Source organism: Struthio camelus, chromosome 9 (genome assembly GCF_040807025.1).
Source record: "Struthio camelus isolate bStrCam1 chromosome 9, bStrCam1.hap1, whole genome shotgun sequence".
In the NCBI taxonomy this organism is placed as follows: domain Eukaryota; kingdom Metazoa; phylum Chordata; class Aves; order Struthioniformes; family Struthionidae; genus Struthio; species Struthio camelus.
Genome location: NC_090950.1, coordinates 11049552 through 11066979, shown reverse-complemented (window position 1 = coordinate 11066979; position 17428 = coordinate 11049552). Strand labels below are relative to the sequence as shown.

Sequence of the window (17428 nt, the reverse complement as noted above, 5' to 3'; positions counted from 1 at the left end):
ATTAAGGACAAAAAATACAAGACTCACAGAAACACTGAAATGAAAGAGACCTCAGAGCAGCTCTGAGTGGTGTCCCACCACGCCAGAAAAATTTGAAGCATGAAATAACCTAAACACACAGGCTGATAGCCGACAAAAGTAACACCCGAGAATATACAGAGAGCAAACAGTCCCCTGAGAGCCAGACAGGCGCTGGTCACCCAATACAATGGCTAAGTACTGCAGCAGAATCATTCCTTTAGGGATTTTTTATATCTCCAAGTTCAAATGTGTTTTGCTTGTTTAAGTCGACAAAATTAGAGGAAAAAGTCTAAACTCAGCTACTAACTTAATGGAGGTACAAGATTTTACATAAATTTGCCTTTAATGTTCACTTTCTTTCAATTTATTAGCTGTGTACAGTGTAATCAAACAAAACAACCTGCAGCAATTTTTTTATTTTTAATCAAACCAACTGACCTAAACAAAGTTTTAAATGAAGTTAACGCTTTGGCTAAGAAATTTACTCATGAATAAAGATAGTGGTACCTGAAAAGTTATTATGTACAGTTTTATTTTCAGTGTATATTAAATATGACCTATTTTAAGAGGTTATGGCTAATTTATCAGGTTTTTTTTCCTCTCTACCACAGTTCCTGAATGCCAGCAAATATACCAGAAAAAGACAAAAGCTAGAAAAGAAATTTCTACGTGAGAAAAAGAATCATTCAGAAGTGCTTTCATTACAATGACCACACAAAAGAACGTCAAGTTTATCATTATCAACTACCACACCCGGATAAGTAAGTGGGAGCCAGCCCAGTCTGGACTGGGGCTACAAAAACCTGACATGAAATGAACAGAATTCAGTACAGCAGAAAAACAAACATAAGGCAAAGTGCAAATTCAGGTAGAAGAACACAAAACGAAATGCTAAATCAGTCCATTACCGATTTTTCTCCCTCCTGCAATCCTAGTTTCAGTTTGAAAAACACAAAACGTTTTGCCACTGTTTACATAATAGAAAGACTTATCCATGAAGAAAAAAAAAACACTTTAACGTTTACCTAAAAGCAGAAAGATAGGCAACAAAATGATTTTCCATTTCTGTTCTCCCTTGTAACTCCAACGAGCCTGAGACGCAGCAGCACAAGTAGCCATGTTAGCCTCAGTTTTCCCAACTAAACAGAGACCTAAAGTTTTCATCATTTATAAAACAGAAGGTTCTTTCAGCTCCACGCAAACATACTATTTAAAACAGTCACATGGAAAGGAAGCCGCACAGCAGAAATGCAAGAACACCCCACTGTAGGTAACCATATGCTAATGCTATAAAAATAAAAAATAAAAAAAATACAAATGCGCATGTCAGAGAACACAAAAAGTTATTTATCCCTCTTCCATCTTTCCCCCACCCCCTTCTTTTTTGTTCCTAATAGGGCACTAACAAGCTTGCCTAGCACAGAAGGGAAAAGTCAGGCTTCTGAAATTCTGCTGATGAATGCAGACTTTCCTTTTAGTTTTTTTTCCTCTCTGAAATATTGGAAGATAGAAAAGGAAAAGTAGATGAAGAGGGTGTAAAGAATAATTAGAAAAGGGAGGAGTGCTTCAAAACAACTGAGATGGAAAAAAGAAACAGGTGAAGATTTATATAGGAACAAAAACAATCTAGGGAAAAAAGAAAAAAGGTGAAGTACCTACGGGCTGAAAAGCACATAGTACAAACCAGGATGTAAAAGGCTGTCAGTTTAAGAGCAGGAACAGCACAGCAGGAGCTCTGACGCTCAGCCGCACTGAGTTTGATTCCTGCCATCCCGCTTTCGTGCCTGAGGAGCAAGTCCCTAGGGTCACTTTTAGAGCTCTGCTTCAAACTACAAACACATATTTGAACATCAGTGAAGCTCAAATATGTCGGTGCGACACACAATCCACCCTTCTCATTTTATTCTTTCTTACAGATGAACACAGGCTTTGCAAGTCTAACGGTACAAGCTGTATTAACAGTGACTGCCTTTATCCATAATGCACAACTGCACAACTACTAATGGGCTCCATGTGAATGCTGAGTATAATCACATGCACAGAAAAGGCTTATTAGCCCCACACTGGTAAAGCGATCGAGTACCATTAAGAAAAACAAGCATAAAAACCTTTAAAAAGGCTTTGTAAAACCTCTGAACATACGGCCCAGAATCAGAAATAAAAAAGTAGACAGTCTGTCCACAGTGAACTTCTGAGGAAGTGACAGTATCTCTGAAGTCTCTATTCCTTCCTAGTCATCCACATCTGAATGTGCTTCTTCCTCCAAATCTCTACTCCCCGTAGCGTCTGCTCTTCCATTTTCTCCTCCTCTTCTACCACGTTTTCTGCCCATGGTGGGAGGAAGCACAGCCGGGAGGCCCTGAGGCACAGATGTTTTCTCTGCAGAAAGCTCCCTGGGAGAGTGCTGCCCTTTCTACCATACTGTGGGCTCCAAGCTTCAAGGCTTTCTTCCCACAGTGCTGCTAACTTCTCTCTGCACCCCTCCAAAGAAAAAGAGTGAAAAGAGCTATGGGGGAGGGCAATAACAGCATGGAAAAAAAAATTCCAAATTTAACCTAGAATAGCAATAACAAAAAGCCCGCTTTGACAAATCCCTGACAAGCCAAAGGAGGTTGCTAGGAGTGCAATTTCTCCACAGTACTTCATCCCAGCAATAGCAAGTATGTGTTTCAAGGTCACATATGTGCAGCTTCCAGACTGCAACTGTAGCTGGGCAACAGAGGTAAGCACTTCCCTTCTTACACATTTAAAAATGCTATCAAAATAAAACTCTGAAAAGGGATGACCCAAAGCAGAAATTCATCAACCTTGTCACAGAAGCGGGCAGGACTTTCCAGCCTCATGGCACCCACGGAAGAGTCAGACGGGAGCCACAGTGAGCAGAGACTGCAGATCTCTTCCCTTGAGTGCCCCAGCACTTGGAAAGAGTCAGCACCAGCAGGGAGCGAATTCTGGATCGAGATATGTTGAGACGTATACCACTGATATATTTTACCTTTTTGGATTGTCACTGTTGTTTTTTCTCCCATATGAGAGATCACAGTAGTTCAGGCAATTTTCATGGAGTCTGTTGACTTAGCACAATCCTATTGCCAGCATCCTATGTCACAAATTCAAGGAGAGACTGTTTTACAGATATTCATGCAAATATTTAAAAGTGTAGCGACCAAGCAGCAGATATCATTGAATAAACATTCTTGTCAAACCAGTACTTCTAATCAAAAGTGCTGAAACATGCTTGCTATGGCAGCCTTGAATACATGCATTTCATACTGCAGAACCCACAGATTTCTGCAATACTTTTCACTATAGTAGAGTGACACCAGTAGTTAAAGTAGTTAAAGAACTAGTCACTGCAGAGCCTGAAGTCTCAGTCCCCCCCAGCTCGGATATTCAGCTACAGCGCCCTTCAACCCCAAGCAATGAAAGACTACAAACACAGAGGGATGGGCTGGGAGGGGAAAGAGGGAGAGATCACTCTGCTCCAGCTGGAAAAATACTCATGGGAATCCGAATTAAAATGTCGGGTAAACAGATTTTGTTTTTTCACAGCCAAAGAGAGAACTCAACATTGCCATAACTATTCATTCGAAAGCTATTCTTTTACAGTCCCTAGCAGGAAGCTCAGCCCACCACCACACACAAGACACATTTTTTATGGTTGACACCTATTGACATAACAACATTTTGGCTATGAAAGCGGCAGTGCCATTCAAATTAAAGTACACAGGTAATGCCTATCTTTTCCCCAATACCTCACCTCAACTGCTGCTGCCTTAGCTTTCACCACCCAACAGACAAGCAGCAGTCACAGGAGGGTCCCCGCTGAAGACAGTCTTGCTAAGGAGCCATGCGCACATCTCGCGAACAGCAAAGACTCAGATGGCAGCCTTGCCCCTCCGAACTTCACATCATTGTGCTAACACTACTCAATTTCAGCATTAAGTTACTGTCAAGACAACAGCTGGCAACCGTCAGCTTACGCCACATTTGCTGTCCATGAATACTCAAAAGTAAAGGTGTTTCAGCTATCTTTCGAAGAAGGGGGCCAAAGACAAGGTTAGAGAAAAAAATTGCAGCAGATGATATAACTACCAGAAGAAGAGGTATAGCAGCTCAACATTTTTCAGCTCAGGGTGAAAATAAAGCAAACTAAACACCTTTTCGGTTTGCTTGTTAGATTTTCTCTGATATTCTTTGTAACCTGAGGAAAATTGCCTGTTCCAAGGCTGAGAGGCACATGCTTATCAGAAATATGAAATCTAAGTAAACACTGCCTCAGGTGTCCTATTTTTTTTTCTCCTCAGTTCTTTAAGCTTTCATTAAATTTTTACAGTAACTCATCTGTGCTACAAAGCAATTTTCCCTCAAGAAGTCTGAGGGATTTTTAATCATCTAAGTAAATAAAAATGCTGTTTCTCTATTTAAAGGGTAGGAAAATCAGTTTTCAGAAGCAGCCCGCCCACTACACGACAGAAAATGAGACCTTAGCAAGGACAGTAGGATGCAGATGTGCCTTAACTAATCTGGTAGAAATCAGAGCCGGCTGAGCTGAAAGAAGAGCGAGCACTAAAGTGTTCATTTTCTTTAACTTAGGCATTTTTAGAAAATCTCATTTTTACTAGGCTATGTGAGATGAAACTAATGACTTCACAGTGGTCTCCTGCCATGCACAAGCTCAAATACAAAGTAAGCCAAATTTCAGTTGAGCAAACTGGCATGGTAGAGAAGACTTCTCAAGGAGGGGAAGACGAACCATGATTTCTATTCATATGCTTCAGAGTGCTACAAGCATAGTCCTGTTACTGCAGATGTATACGTATGCCTCAGTATTAGTTTTCACAGCACAGTTCCTCCTCCTCCCCTGTAACAGATATGATTGTAGCTGCAACTTGTAAGTGCATCTTAATTTTATTAATCAACATTGACTTAATTTTGTTGCATGGAATGTAACTTTGAAAGCTTATTCTTCAGTCTAACTCTAGACCAATAATTTTCAACATTCTTTATTCTCAGATTCCTAAAGCTTTCTGCTGGAGACTCGAATCTCTATATGGGAAATTCAGAACTACTGTAAATTGGTCGCTTTTCTTACCTGCTTTTCCATAGGCTTAGAAAGAGTCCAAATCCCCTACTAACTTCCAGGAGTGGATCAAGGTCTATTAGTCTGGCTATTTTCTGGGTCACGAGTTAGGAAGTTCTCTAGAGCTTTCCCTCATTTCAGGATATTTGCCAAGATCCCACGAAGCCATAGCTGGCAGGTATTGACTCAGGGCCACCTCCTTTTTCAGAAGCTGGGGGTGAGGGGGGGCAGAGGTTGCTTTGACCATGTGCTCATGTTCAACAATAAATAAATAAAACAAACCTACCACAGATGACCTCCATGCACGGTAGCTCCATCAACTTCACTCAAGTTACATCAGGAATTTTTGTGAATAAGTTTCCTATTTCCAGTTGCATTATCTGTATACTTCACTGATTTTTTTTTTTTTTTAAATTAACAGGGTCCCAACTTAGCTTACACTAGGAAAATGAATACGCTAAGAAAATTATTCCTGCACCACAGTACAAGGAAGGGCCAGAAGCATCATGTTTTGGGGCCAAATTCAATCAGACTTGTTAAATTATACAATGGGTGCTTGTATTTGTTCAGTCCAGATGTGATTCTGAAATGGCTTTATAGTTTTAAGTTTCTTTCCAATTGTTTTTTAATTGACAATTCAGAAGGGCATATGGCATTACTTAAATAGCTTCCAGAATTTTCAGCTTGACAGAAATAAAATAGCAATGCTGACTGTAAGTGCTAGCCTTTTTAAGTTCCAAAGAGGAAAGTTATTTTCTACTTCTGCTACCAAAGTTCTCTATATTCTACATTCTATTTTCCTATTACACCGCAATCTAGTGTTCAACAAGGAAAGGACTTATATTTCTATTAAATACAGTCTCTTAAAAAAAAAAAAAAAACCCACAAAAACACACACACACAAAGATATATACATAATAAAGCTTTCCCTTACATGCTTTCCTTTAATTACCTCAGTGCTTGGCTCTGCAGCCAATTTGAAAGGGTATGGATCCCCTACCTGGACAGATTTCCTGCTCTTTGAAAGCATTACTGAAGTCAGGTATTGCTGGTACTCTAGGCTAATCAGTGACAAGATGCAATAAGTAAATAAATAAAATAAAATAAAAATACCCACCATTGCTTATGGTAGCAGTTGTTAGTCCCTTGCCTACCACCAGCTTGTCTGGGATTCACAAACAAGAAGTGTTACATAAACTGCAACACGATGCTATAAATGCAGTCATTCCTATCAATCTATCTGCATAGCTGCCACCTCTCATCAGGCTAGGAGCACTATGAAAAGCACTATGATTATACTTAATTCATGCCCTAAATGCTACCAAACAAGGCTTGGGATGCTACAACCAAATACTTTTTTATGGACCAAAAGCATTATTTTGTAAATACTGTAGATCCAGCCACTGTTGCTTATCTAACAAAATTCAGGGGCACTACAGCAAGATTCTAAAGCAGTGGTTGCTCCTGTTCTGCTATTTAGCAATATGTTGCTAATGCTCTACCTGTTTGACAGTAGCAGGGGCTCTCTGCTATTGACATGTGCGTATGCCCTTATGTCTATTCTTTAAGGAATTCACATATCAATAGCAGAGAGCTGCTGCTACTGTGAGTTCTCCCTCAAACAGATATGAGCAAGAAGCATGTAGAATTGTTACCTATCAGCCTAGATAAAATGCTTTTTTTTATTTGAAAGACCAAATGATAGGAGCTGCTAGTCACCTAGAGCGTAAGGGGATATGTTGGCTTCTCCTCCTTAGGGACTGCCTTAGAGAACATCCCCAAAAATCTCAAAACGGCTTTTCAAACTCTAGAGTCAACTTGCATTACAGTGTGAACTAGGAACATCCAACTATTAAAATGGAAAACACAAAGTACTCAGGTAAAACAAAAAAATAGAGAGACTTATAAGCACACCTTTGCCCTGACCACTATGTTTTTCAGACATGTTTCTCCCTTGGTTTCAGGATAGTAAGTCAGTTGTTCTGGGCTGCACAAACCGTACAGCAGCTCACTAGCAAAAGTATCTTGCTGTCACTTCTCAACAGAGCTGCTGGCTGCATTTCTCAGCAGTATCGCTGTTTCAGCACACCTGGGTCAGGTATGGTTATCTCCCTTTCTCTCAGGGAGTTGTACCCAACAGTCAGGATAAAATATAATGTCTACGGTTCAGCCATGCAAAGGCAAAGGATATATTAACATATTAAACAGTTTATGCCATCAGTCAAGTTCATTCCATAGGTATCTGGCACTTCCCTACATCAATGTCCTTCTAAGATAAAAAAAACTTTATGCATGCTAATCAGTATTTTAATTTCTGCATTAAATTAGCACCTTCTTCATATCTAATCTCAACTCTCACGTCCAAGAACTGATCTGCTCAAGAAAGCGCTCTCACACCATATGCCAGTACATTCCCAAGCTGGCCTTCCATGCCCCGCTCACTGCTGGTCCCAGTAAACACCAGAGTACAGAAAGCTGCTATGGATTTGCTAACAGTGAACCCCCAATACAGTGTATTCAGTAGAGCAGCGCCCCAGAGAGTTTTTTGCTGGTGAAGTTTGCAACGAGAGGCACAGTCGCTAGAGCACAAAGATTCAGAATAGCGTTGCCTGGAACTGAGTTACTGATGTCTTTCAGACACTTGCAGGAAACCAACTTAGAGGAAGGTGATGGTTCGTCTTTACGTCCATCCAACTTGAGTGAGCACAGCTGGTAATCCCAAAATTGCAGTATGTACCTAGGGTTTCTTTCTCTTTGAACTCCAAAACCTCGCAAAAAAATCAAAGGGAGATCACTTCCCCTTACCAAGGCTCCATATTTCACTGTAGCAACTCTATGTGAGCTCTTTTAAATACAACCGCTTAGACCCCCTGCCTCATTAACAAACAAACCACAATGCCCACTAGCATATGCAAGCACTGTTTTTCCCCCAGTGGATGAACTTTAAAAATTTAAAGGGAAGTAACTTCAGGAGCATAAATTACTTTTTTTAAAAGAATAATCAAGAACTGCCTGCTGGCATTCAAAGCATCCAAATCCACAAAATCAGTATAGAAGCAGCTGAGAAGCCTCATGAGTCACAGAAGACATGCAAGCCCTACAACACACAGTAAGTTTTTTAGAAATCTGCATGGCCAAATAACAAAATACTTTGGATTGAGTAAGCCACTGTGTCATTTCAAAAGTGAAAGCCCAGCAAAAGCACAGATAAAAGACACAAAACTGCCTGGCAGGAAAGTTGCAAAGAGGAAAATTAAGAGGACCAAAAAGAAATATGAACAACCATCTGAAGAATATTACATACTTCTGAAACGGATATGTACAGGAGAACTAACACATCCACAAAGCTGATGGGTCTTCAGCTCATGGTACAGAAACACAGCAGGGATTAAGGAAGGCACAAGGCAAAACTCAGAAACACAAACCTACTGCTAAGTCTAAAATTTAAGTAGTCCACGCTTTCCTGAAGACAGCACATGGCTTGTAAGCTGTGGGGCAGGGGATTCTGTCATGCCCTTCGATGTTAAGGTAGTTTTCCCTGCTCTCTCCAACTGAACCAATGTGTCTGCGCTCTAACCCCCAGGGGAAGGGGTATTCGGGTCAGAACATGCCTTTAATGAAGATGCAGAACACAAATCTCAAAAGCACAGTGAACAATGACTGTGTGAGGAATTGGTTTGTAGTTAACAGATAGCATTGTCCTAAAAACTCTGATGAAAATAAAACCAGAAGGATAAAGCTAATACATTCTGAATTGTTTGTGAACTCTCACAAACTGCTCTAACACCAGGGTGGCAGCAAGTGACTAACAAAAGGCTTGTATTAAAACGCAGCAGGTAAGAAGGCTCTTGCTACCTCCTTAGCTTAAGGCATTCAGGTTTTGATTCGATCACCTCATCTCTGTAAAACACAGAATAAACGAAGGTATCCAGGAAGGCAGCAGGCAGCACGGGGACATGCTGAGAAACTGTATGTGGAAAAGAGCTAAAAAAAAAAAAAAATCCTCAGGGACAAGAATCACCTCCACAGCCCTGCCAGCAAGAAGGGAAAGGCTCGCTGGGGAGGGAAGACGCTGAGAGCAGCAGAATCCAAGGCAGGTGATCTCTGCCTTTGCTGCCTAGCCCATAGGCTCTCAAAAAGAGCAGAGCTGCCCAAAACAGGACAGTCCTTGACAGATGGTGGTTGTGGGCACTGTTTCCTCACAGCTGCAACTAGAAAGTCCATCTCAAAAATCTCAGCCAAGAGCTTGACTGTAAACTCCACACAGAGGGGCCACGGTCTAAGGAGAGGCAAGAGCTCACATAATACAGACCTCACCTACCTGAACTAATCCTGAATCACCAAACTGAATTTAACATTTATAAAGGATATAACTGCATATTAGAAACCAAATTGTCCTTTATTTTATCTGTAAGCAAAATAAGGTGAATTTCAGAATAAATAAAATAATGGTTGTAAAAAAAATAAAACAGCTTAGGTCAGTATACAACAAGCCTACAGAAAAATCCTGCAAACACTTTTTGGCATTTAAAAAAAGACATGCCACTCCAAAACACATTTGCAGTTATTTGTTAGGCACCACGATGCAGCAGCAGAGAGCTTGTAAAACGGAAGGGGCGCAGGTAACTGCATTAAGGAGCTTTTGTTGAGTGGATCAGGGTAACACTCCTGAAATTTTACACAACAACAATGAAAGAGAATTCACTCAAAAGAATTTCCCTCTGATCTACTGCTACAGAATAAAAGGATAATCTAGCTTGCAGTAGAAACCTCTAATAAATATTTTCAACTGTTTTGATTATGAAAAGCCAACTGTGTGTTTACTGCATGGTTTGGCTTAACCAGTGTTGACTGGCAGATCGGCTTAGCTCTGAGGTACTCAATATCTACAACAGTCTCTGATGTGGTCGAGGTGAAGTTACAGTAAAGCACAGCCCTAGTCTTACACAGCTTCTCTTCAGGGCTTTGCTGACGTTGAAAGCGTATTGTACTGTATCCGATCACGAACCACAGATATCTTTTGGCAAGCGCAAGGGCTGCAATGCTTTCTCCAGCCAGCATATCTGTCATTAATCAGGCTTGATGTAGTTATCCTGTACCTCCTTTGTCTGTACACACAGGAGGGACAACCATGGGTACAGAGGCTGTTTAGCTGTCTAAGTCACTAGATCTCTAAGCCCATCATGTATTTTATACCATGCAAAGAGTGAAGACTCCTTCCTTAACTGAGTGTATCACATGGCGCCACTTCACTGTCTATCTGGAGCGCTATAGTGGAACATCAAAACAGTAAAGTACTTGAGAGAAAGCATTGTACAGCTCCCTAAAAGCAGGGGACTTTGCCTTCTCTACTATGGCCAACACTGACTCACTATTCCTGCTTAAGAGTCTCAAGAACTCTGCTCATTTCATCGCAGCTCATCTAGATTGCAGAACCTCTGCAGGTCATCTGGTCCAGCCCAGCACTCAAAGCAAAGGGCTCAATTCAAATCAGGCTCAAGGCCTCCTCCAGTCAAGTTTGAATATAAATGATTTAAAAGCTAAACCAGCAGGCTAAAACCAACTACCAATTGGAAGCATGACAGACAAACATCCATAAGGCTTAGTTATGACTACAGACCTGTTCAATTCCAATTTCCTTACTGTCCCATGTCCTAACTGTAATGGTCATCACCAAGTTGACAGACATTAAAATACAAACTGACCTTTTTTTTGAGAAAAGATACAACTCATACAAGGCAGGCAACTAATGGCCAGGAAAAGAAGGAAAAAAAAAAAAAACCACACACACACAAAACCTGAGCAGCATAAAAAGAAGAAACATACTTACATGCTTCATATAAAAAAAAAAGTTTTTTAAGCTCCACAGAAGATCTGAGCTACTTGCCTCCAATTGCCTACAACTGCAATTATGCCATTAAAATCCCAAGCAATTGTTCCAGAAAACCGCCAAGTGCTACTGAATTCATGACAGACTATACAATGCAAACAAGGTCACAGGACTGTGAAATGACTGCAATACTTAAGAAATAGGAAAACCAAATTACAAAAAACGTGAGTCACCAGAAGAAAACACTATGCAATTACCTTCTCCCCACTCCCCCGCAGTCTCCTACACTTGCGCAGAACTCTATGCACAGAAACTAGCTATGCATGTGGTTGTTCCAGCATTTGTTGCAAGACTTCAGCTGCAACAGAGTCTGCCATTGCACTGGTGCATCACTGATTCACAGAAAAATGAGTTGTCCAGTTCACTGAGGAATTCACCCATACCCTTGGGGACCTTCCTAGACTACAGCCAGTTCCACATTTTGGTCCTCTGCAGGAGCAGACTACAGGAGGGCCACTGTATGTAGTTCTGTTGTTTATTCTACAGAGTACCTCAGGAGAAACGAAGGCCTGATCCATATCTTCAGGAAACAAATCTGTAGGTCTAGTTCACATAGTCATAACGAACACAATTCATATCCTTCCTCATTTCATATTTTACCTCCCATTTGTGTTACAGCCAAATTTGGGTTGTAAAACCACAGTATCTCTAGATGACAAGACTCCATTCTATGTACAAGAACAAAGGTACTACTCACGTCTTTGACGGGGATACAGGGTGACACTTAAAATACAATATATAGCTATAAAAAACATACAAGTCATCTTCTGGTGGACTCTGTTTGTATTATATTTGCAACTAGTGTAAGAGTCCAATTTGACTGGAACCAGGCACAGGAAGGATTTAAGTACAGCATAGCAGTATTTTTACAAAGATGGCTTAACTATTGGTAACAAAAGAGTTCAGCTCAAGGATAAATCCATATAGAGAGAATTAACCTCAATGCATTAATTTATGTAAAGACTGATAGAAATATTAATTATTAAGTATAAAATTTTTCACCTACTGTCAATGTTCATTTTCCCTCCGCTGTTTACAGTTCATTCAAAATTTAGGCAATTAATAGGAATGCACCTGTACAAAATCCCTACAAAAAGTTGCCAACCCCCTTATAAGTTTAAAATAATTGCAATACATACTACTATAATTATTAAAAGGCTTAAATGCAAAATTCAACACTTTCAAACATTCATGCAATTGCTAGTTGAGATTTGAGTTGAGTTTTGAGAAATTATGTTAAAAATGGTCATTATTTTCCAGTCTCATCTCTTTCCCTTGAGGAATTAACACAACCAATGTAGTAAGGATCTGCAGAAGCCCAACTACTGACTTGCAGTTAGTTTTTGTGAAGTAATAGGCTTTATTTACTGTAGCTGTCAACTCTAAGTTTTAGCAGCTCATACTAATCTCTATCCAAATACAGTTCAGCTGGCCACCACGGATGATGCCAAAACATATATTTAAAGACAACTTATAAATTTTTTTAGCCTGCTAAGTAACTTCCATGCTTTCATTTTCCACTGGTCAAACCTTGTCTAAACCAACTTAACCTGAGCTATAGTTCAAGCAGCGACCACTATTTTTGCAAGGGAAACGTCCCATAATATCACTCCCAAATATTCATAGTGTCTTCTCCCCCTTAAAGAGGGAATTTCTGGAAAACATAAACATGCACCGTCTGTCCTGAACAGTATGTTATATCATCACCTTTGAGAATCATGAAAATGTTATTGAAATCTCCAGTTATGACATACAAAGCAACTTTAACAAAAAACTGTACATCTACAGTGAGTTGTCTTCATTCACTGCTAAAATATACAGCCTTGGATATATTATTTGTGGGCTGTTTTTCCCCTTTAATCTTAAATTTAGATTAAATTAGTACTTTCAAAAAAACCCCAGAGAAACTTCTCATTAGCAGAAAAGCTGCCATGCTTATGAGCTTGCAGGCAAAATTCAAAATTTATTATGCTGGCAACACAAAACAAAAACAAGTTCTCTGCACCAAGAGTTCCAAAGTTGTAGGTTTCTAAATATAGTTAATTTTATAAAATCAGCAATACGTGATGCTGTAATTTTCTCTTTCACTGAGCAAGTAACTTTAAGATAAGGAACATTAGTAGTTACTGTTTACGGGTAGGGAAGTGGTAAGAAATGGTAAGAGGTGATAAGGAACCCACTTCTGGAAATGGATTCTGTCTGGAAACTGTCAGATAAACTATTCAGTAAAAAGCTAATATAGGCTACCTTTCACCTTGTCCCTTTCCCCTTCAGATATTAAAATGTGGAAAAAGCCAACTCATCCAATATTCACAGACTTTGCACTCTTCTCAGAGCCCCACTAGCATGCCCTGGGCAAGGGGCTGCTGGGGCAGCCCACAACTCCAGTCGTGCCCAGGGTGGACACAGCTCCACACCAAAACGGGGAAGAGGGCAGCTCTGCAGTCCCACAGCTGCAGCTTCACAAATTAGAGAAGCATATCCTGTGTTGCAAATGGAAAGGCAGAAGAGTGATGCTACAGCCCCTCAGTTTCCATGCACGTTCACACCTGTAAGTCCTGGCTGAGTGTTTGGCACTGGCACATGCTGCCCTGGTGCCTCCTCCCCTGACTATGAGAGCATCTACTGCACTGAGGCTTGTCTCACAGTAGGACCTGAAGGAAGCACTGGCAAGGATACCAAGCTAAACTCAAAAGATTGCCACATTACTCTTAAATTCTGCTATATGGAATACAAACAGCAGCAAATGCATCAGAGGGGCTGAGATTACTGAAGTGAACAGTCTTCCAAGAGGGGTTGTGCAGCAACACAGCAGTCATCTTCAGGCAAGCATATCGGTGGGATTGCATTTGGTGCTCTTTCCAATCCCTGTAAAATAAGAGCTGTTTGCAGTGCTCAAGGCAAAACACAAACAAACCAACCAACCTCTGCTACCTTTCCTTATGGAGAAGCCCAATTTTTTTTTTGTACAACCTCATCTGTAAAACCAAGACCTTCAGTGCAAAACAAGATGACAGAATGCAGAGTGAAATAAAATTTACTGAAAAAGCAAAATGCCATATCCAGAGGCGCTGAAGCGCCAACATCCAAGTCTGGACCATCAAGGCAGACAAAGTACTCTAAAAAGAAAGAAATCTCACAATTCATACAGAACTAGTGCTCTGCCAGGGAACACACTGATATCCCAAAAATCAGCTGTAAAAAACAAAGTTCTATTTATGGAAAGACAGGCTTGAAACACTGATCAAAGTACTGAAGCATTTAGGGAAGCAACCTTCAAAAAAAAAAAAAAAAGCGAATCTATACATGTAAGATCTATATATGCCTGAGAGCCAGGGACTTAAAAGATTCTCCAAGTGCCTGAAACAAACAGACCCGAAAGGAAAGTGTATAATTTATGTCTGCCACAGGGATAAATACCTAGTAGAAAGAGACGCTTTCCCACTATACTTTTAGTTCTCTTCTGTTGACTGTCTCTTTCTTTAGGACTTCAGGAAATTGAAACAAACAAAAAAAATTTACTCAATTTTATTTTTAAAAAATGTGTTTACAAGCATCTGATTAAAAAATAAAAATCCATAGTCATTAACAGCTAGCTTTTAATTTCCTTTTGGTTTGGTTTATTCAGAGCAAGATCAAAGAAAAATAGTTTAAGTATCCTGACAAGACCCACCTTCAACTTCTGCAGTCAGTCACAGATGTTTCAGTATAGTGTATGACGTGTGCATGCCCAATACTTGAGTTCTTGTGTATTACACCAGTCTCAGGAGGGGGAAGCAAGTCCTAAGGCATATTTGCAATCTTCTGTCCCTGAGCTGATCTGAGGCCTAAGCAACATAGTTAACATCGATAAGGGCCTAAATTATGCCTTACCTCTGACTGAGACTTACCTCCGAGGCTGCTGGACCACCTGGATGAGCCACAGTCTGACTCGGACACATCCCTTACATCAAACTTGAATCTAACAGAGCTGCCATCTTCCATTTCTGTACTGGGGGAACTCCCCTAGCCATTGCATTTACAATCTCCTTGTGCTGCTCTGACCATTTTACCAAGCATGGCCTGAGTCACGCACCCTCTCTTTCTGGCAAAAACAGTAAGATACAACAACCTGCATTTGCTCTGTTTCTGCAGAAGACAGACATCCAGATTTACTCAACAGCATTATAGAAAAGATCTACAGAGACAAAAGACAGTTCACAATCTGGGACAGGTCATTCTTCCATTCTGCAGTTTTGGTGGGGTTTGACAAAGCATGACACTTACAATAAAGTCTTTAAAACAAACATCCCAAATTCCATTTTAGAATAGTCTAAATTAAAAGTCCACCAAAAACAGTTTTCCTTCTCTGTCTACACTGGGAAAGCATTTTAATTTGTTTTAGAGTCATGACCACTTACATAAACAGGCAAAAAAAGGCACACGTGCAGTGATAAATACCATGAGAAACGTATTTCTTCAGTCTTTCACACAGATATGAATTCAAACATAAAACAATAGGGAAGCAATCACAAATGCTAACAAAACTTTAAGCTGTCAGTTGTATTTGGTTTGGACGTCAACCAGACACCCTATCCAATGGGATCCCCAAACATAAACTCTCATTGCAGTTATCTACCAGTTAGAGAGATGTTGCAGTATGCTTTCAGTCAGCAGTGGAACATTTTCGTAATCTGGGTTTAATATTTCTATTTTTCTATGCTATTGAAAAATTAAAAAATACCATCAAATGTTGAGGCATTTGCCATTAAAGTAGTCTCTTTTGCTCATCTGATCCAGGCTTCATGCTGCACAACTTGTTAATAGCCAAACTGAATTTGAAAATACATTTCACTTCCAGTCCTTTGCCTCAAAAGCTAAGCCACAACATTATATAGAAGATGCCTAGAACTGTAGGACTTGTTAGTACATTTTTCATCAAGCATATGGTATAAGTTTCTTTTAAAGAAGTCTTCTGTGCGTTTGCTAGAAATTGTAGACAATCTTGGGAAAATCATTAATAAATTTTGGAATATTTTAATAAGTTTTTGAACACTCAAGAAATATGCATGTATGTAAATAAATACCCATAGCTTGAAAACAACCAAAATACCCAGAAAGTAGGCATACACCTCAGGCACCTAAGCTTCGAATCTGTTCCACATATGAAGACCGTACACATACTCTACGCCTTTAATTCCTACACATCAGGGCATAAAGAACTGTTCAACTCCCTCACTGCCCAAAGCCTAAGTAACAGAGGACTCGAGCAGCCGGAATGAAGGTATGCTGTGGGATCCACAACTACACTACTCTGAAGAATGAGTAATAATAGAATTAAAAACAAACAAGCAAACAAAAAACCTACACTTTTTCCAACTATTTGGCAAGGTGGAGTCTGCTTATATACCTCCCTCTCCTCAGGAGAGTGCACATGAGGAAGTTTTAGTTGTACGGATGAGAAATTAAGAGACCAGTATTCCAGATCCGGCATCTGGTCCAGCAACGCAGTCCCGCATGCAATGTTTGACAAATGCAAACCGAACGCTCCACAAGGCTGCCTTCTCTATTTCTGGTATCATGACATTCCAGACAAGGTGGATGACAGCTTCTGCTCGGGTAGAAGTGGTCCTTGCCAATTTGTCCATGTCAATCCATTTTAACTGCTGTTGGGATGATTTCAGCACTTCTGGCACTCAAAGCAGTCAGCTGTTGCCAAAACAGGTTGGAGGTGGGAGGGGGGAGCTTTCCCAATGATTCACCTTGCAAGTTAAATAGCATTAAAGAGCATGCTCTATCCTCTGTGTAGGGTACTAGCTTTGGGAAAAACACAGAAAAGCAGACTAGTTTAAATCAGAACTCAGAAGCCACTTTAGAAGATAATCTTAAGAGACACTTCAGTGCCACCTCTGCCTCAGAAAGATGATGTGCAGGGTAGACGTCTCACAACTCTGAGGCCCGTTCTTCTACATAAAAGATACTGGGTAGTAGAAATATTGTTTGGAGAATGAGATAGTAAACATGAGTAATACAAAGACTGTGTCAAAGCACAGTGACATATGTTGTTGTCAGGAACATGGAAATACCATTCCAGAATTTTCCTTTTTCTAACTGAAAGGCAAAGAATTAATGAATTTTTTCCATTAGCAGCCCTAAGAGAGATGGAAACAGGTAGAAGGAAAAGACCCATAGCAATGGCAGCCTTCCCTCCCTCTCCCCTCCCCCACAACAGGGCTCTCCTGCTCTCAGTCCTTGCTGGGGAACCCTTTCCCACCACTGGAACGTTTCCAGTTCCCTTCAGGAATGGAGCTCATGCTTTCCATTCAAAGAGACCAAGACATACATCAAAGTGGGAGATAAAGTGATCCATCAATTCTGGGTCTGTCCCCAGTCTACAAATACAGATCTGTACACAGAGGACACTGGCTGTTTCGCCCCCATTGTTTCTCTTCCTT

At 40.4% G+C, this 17428-nt stretch overlaps 1 protein-coding gene across 6 annotated transcripts in view; it reads right to left on the bottom strand.

Moving 5' to 3' along the window:
- The window catches only part of PXYLP1 (2-phosphoxylose phosphatase 1), a 59493-nt gene that overhangs the window by 22472 nt on the left and 19593 nt on the right, over positions 1-17428 (bottom strand). The window contains exons 4-5 of one of the 6 annotated variants that reach the window (XM_068954140.1): positions 3017-3121; positions 1047-2502 (exon numbers count right to left, since the gene is read on the bottom strand). The exons of 4 other annotated variants lie outside the window; for them this stretch is intronic. In XM_068954140.1, coding sequence (XP_068810241.1) covers positions 1047-1188 — 142 coding nt within the window. In that variant the 5' untranslated portion in view covers positions 1189-2502; positions 3017-3121. Of the gene's footprint in view, positions 1-1046; positions 2503-3016; positions 3122-10934; positions 11054-17428 lie in introns of those variants that run through there. One more of the 6 variants, XM_068954144.1, reaches the window with a different exon arrangement.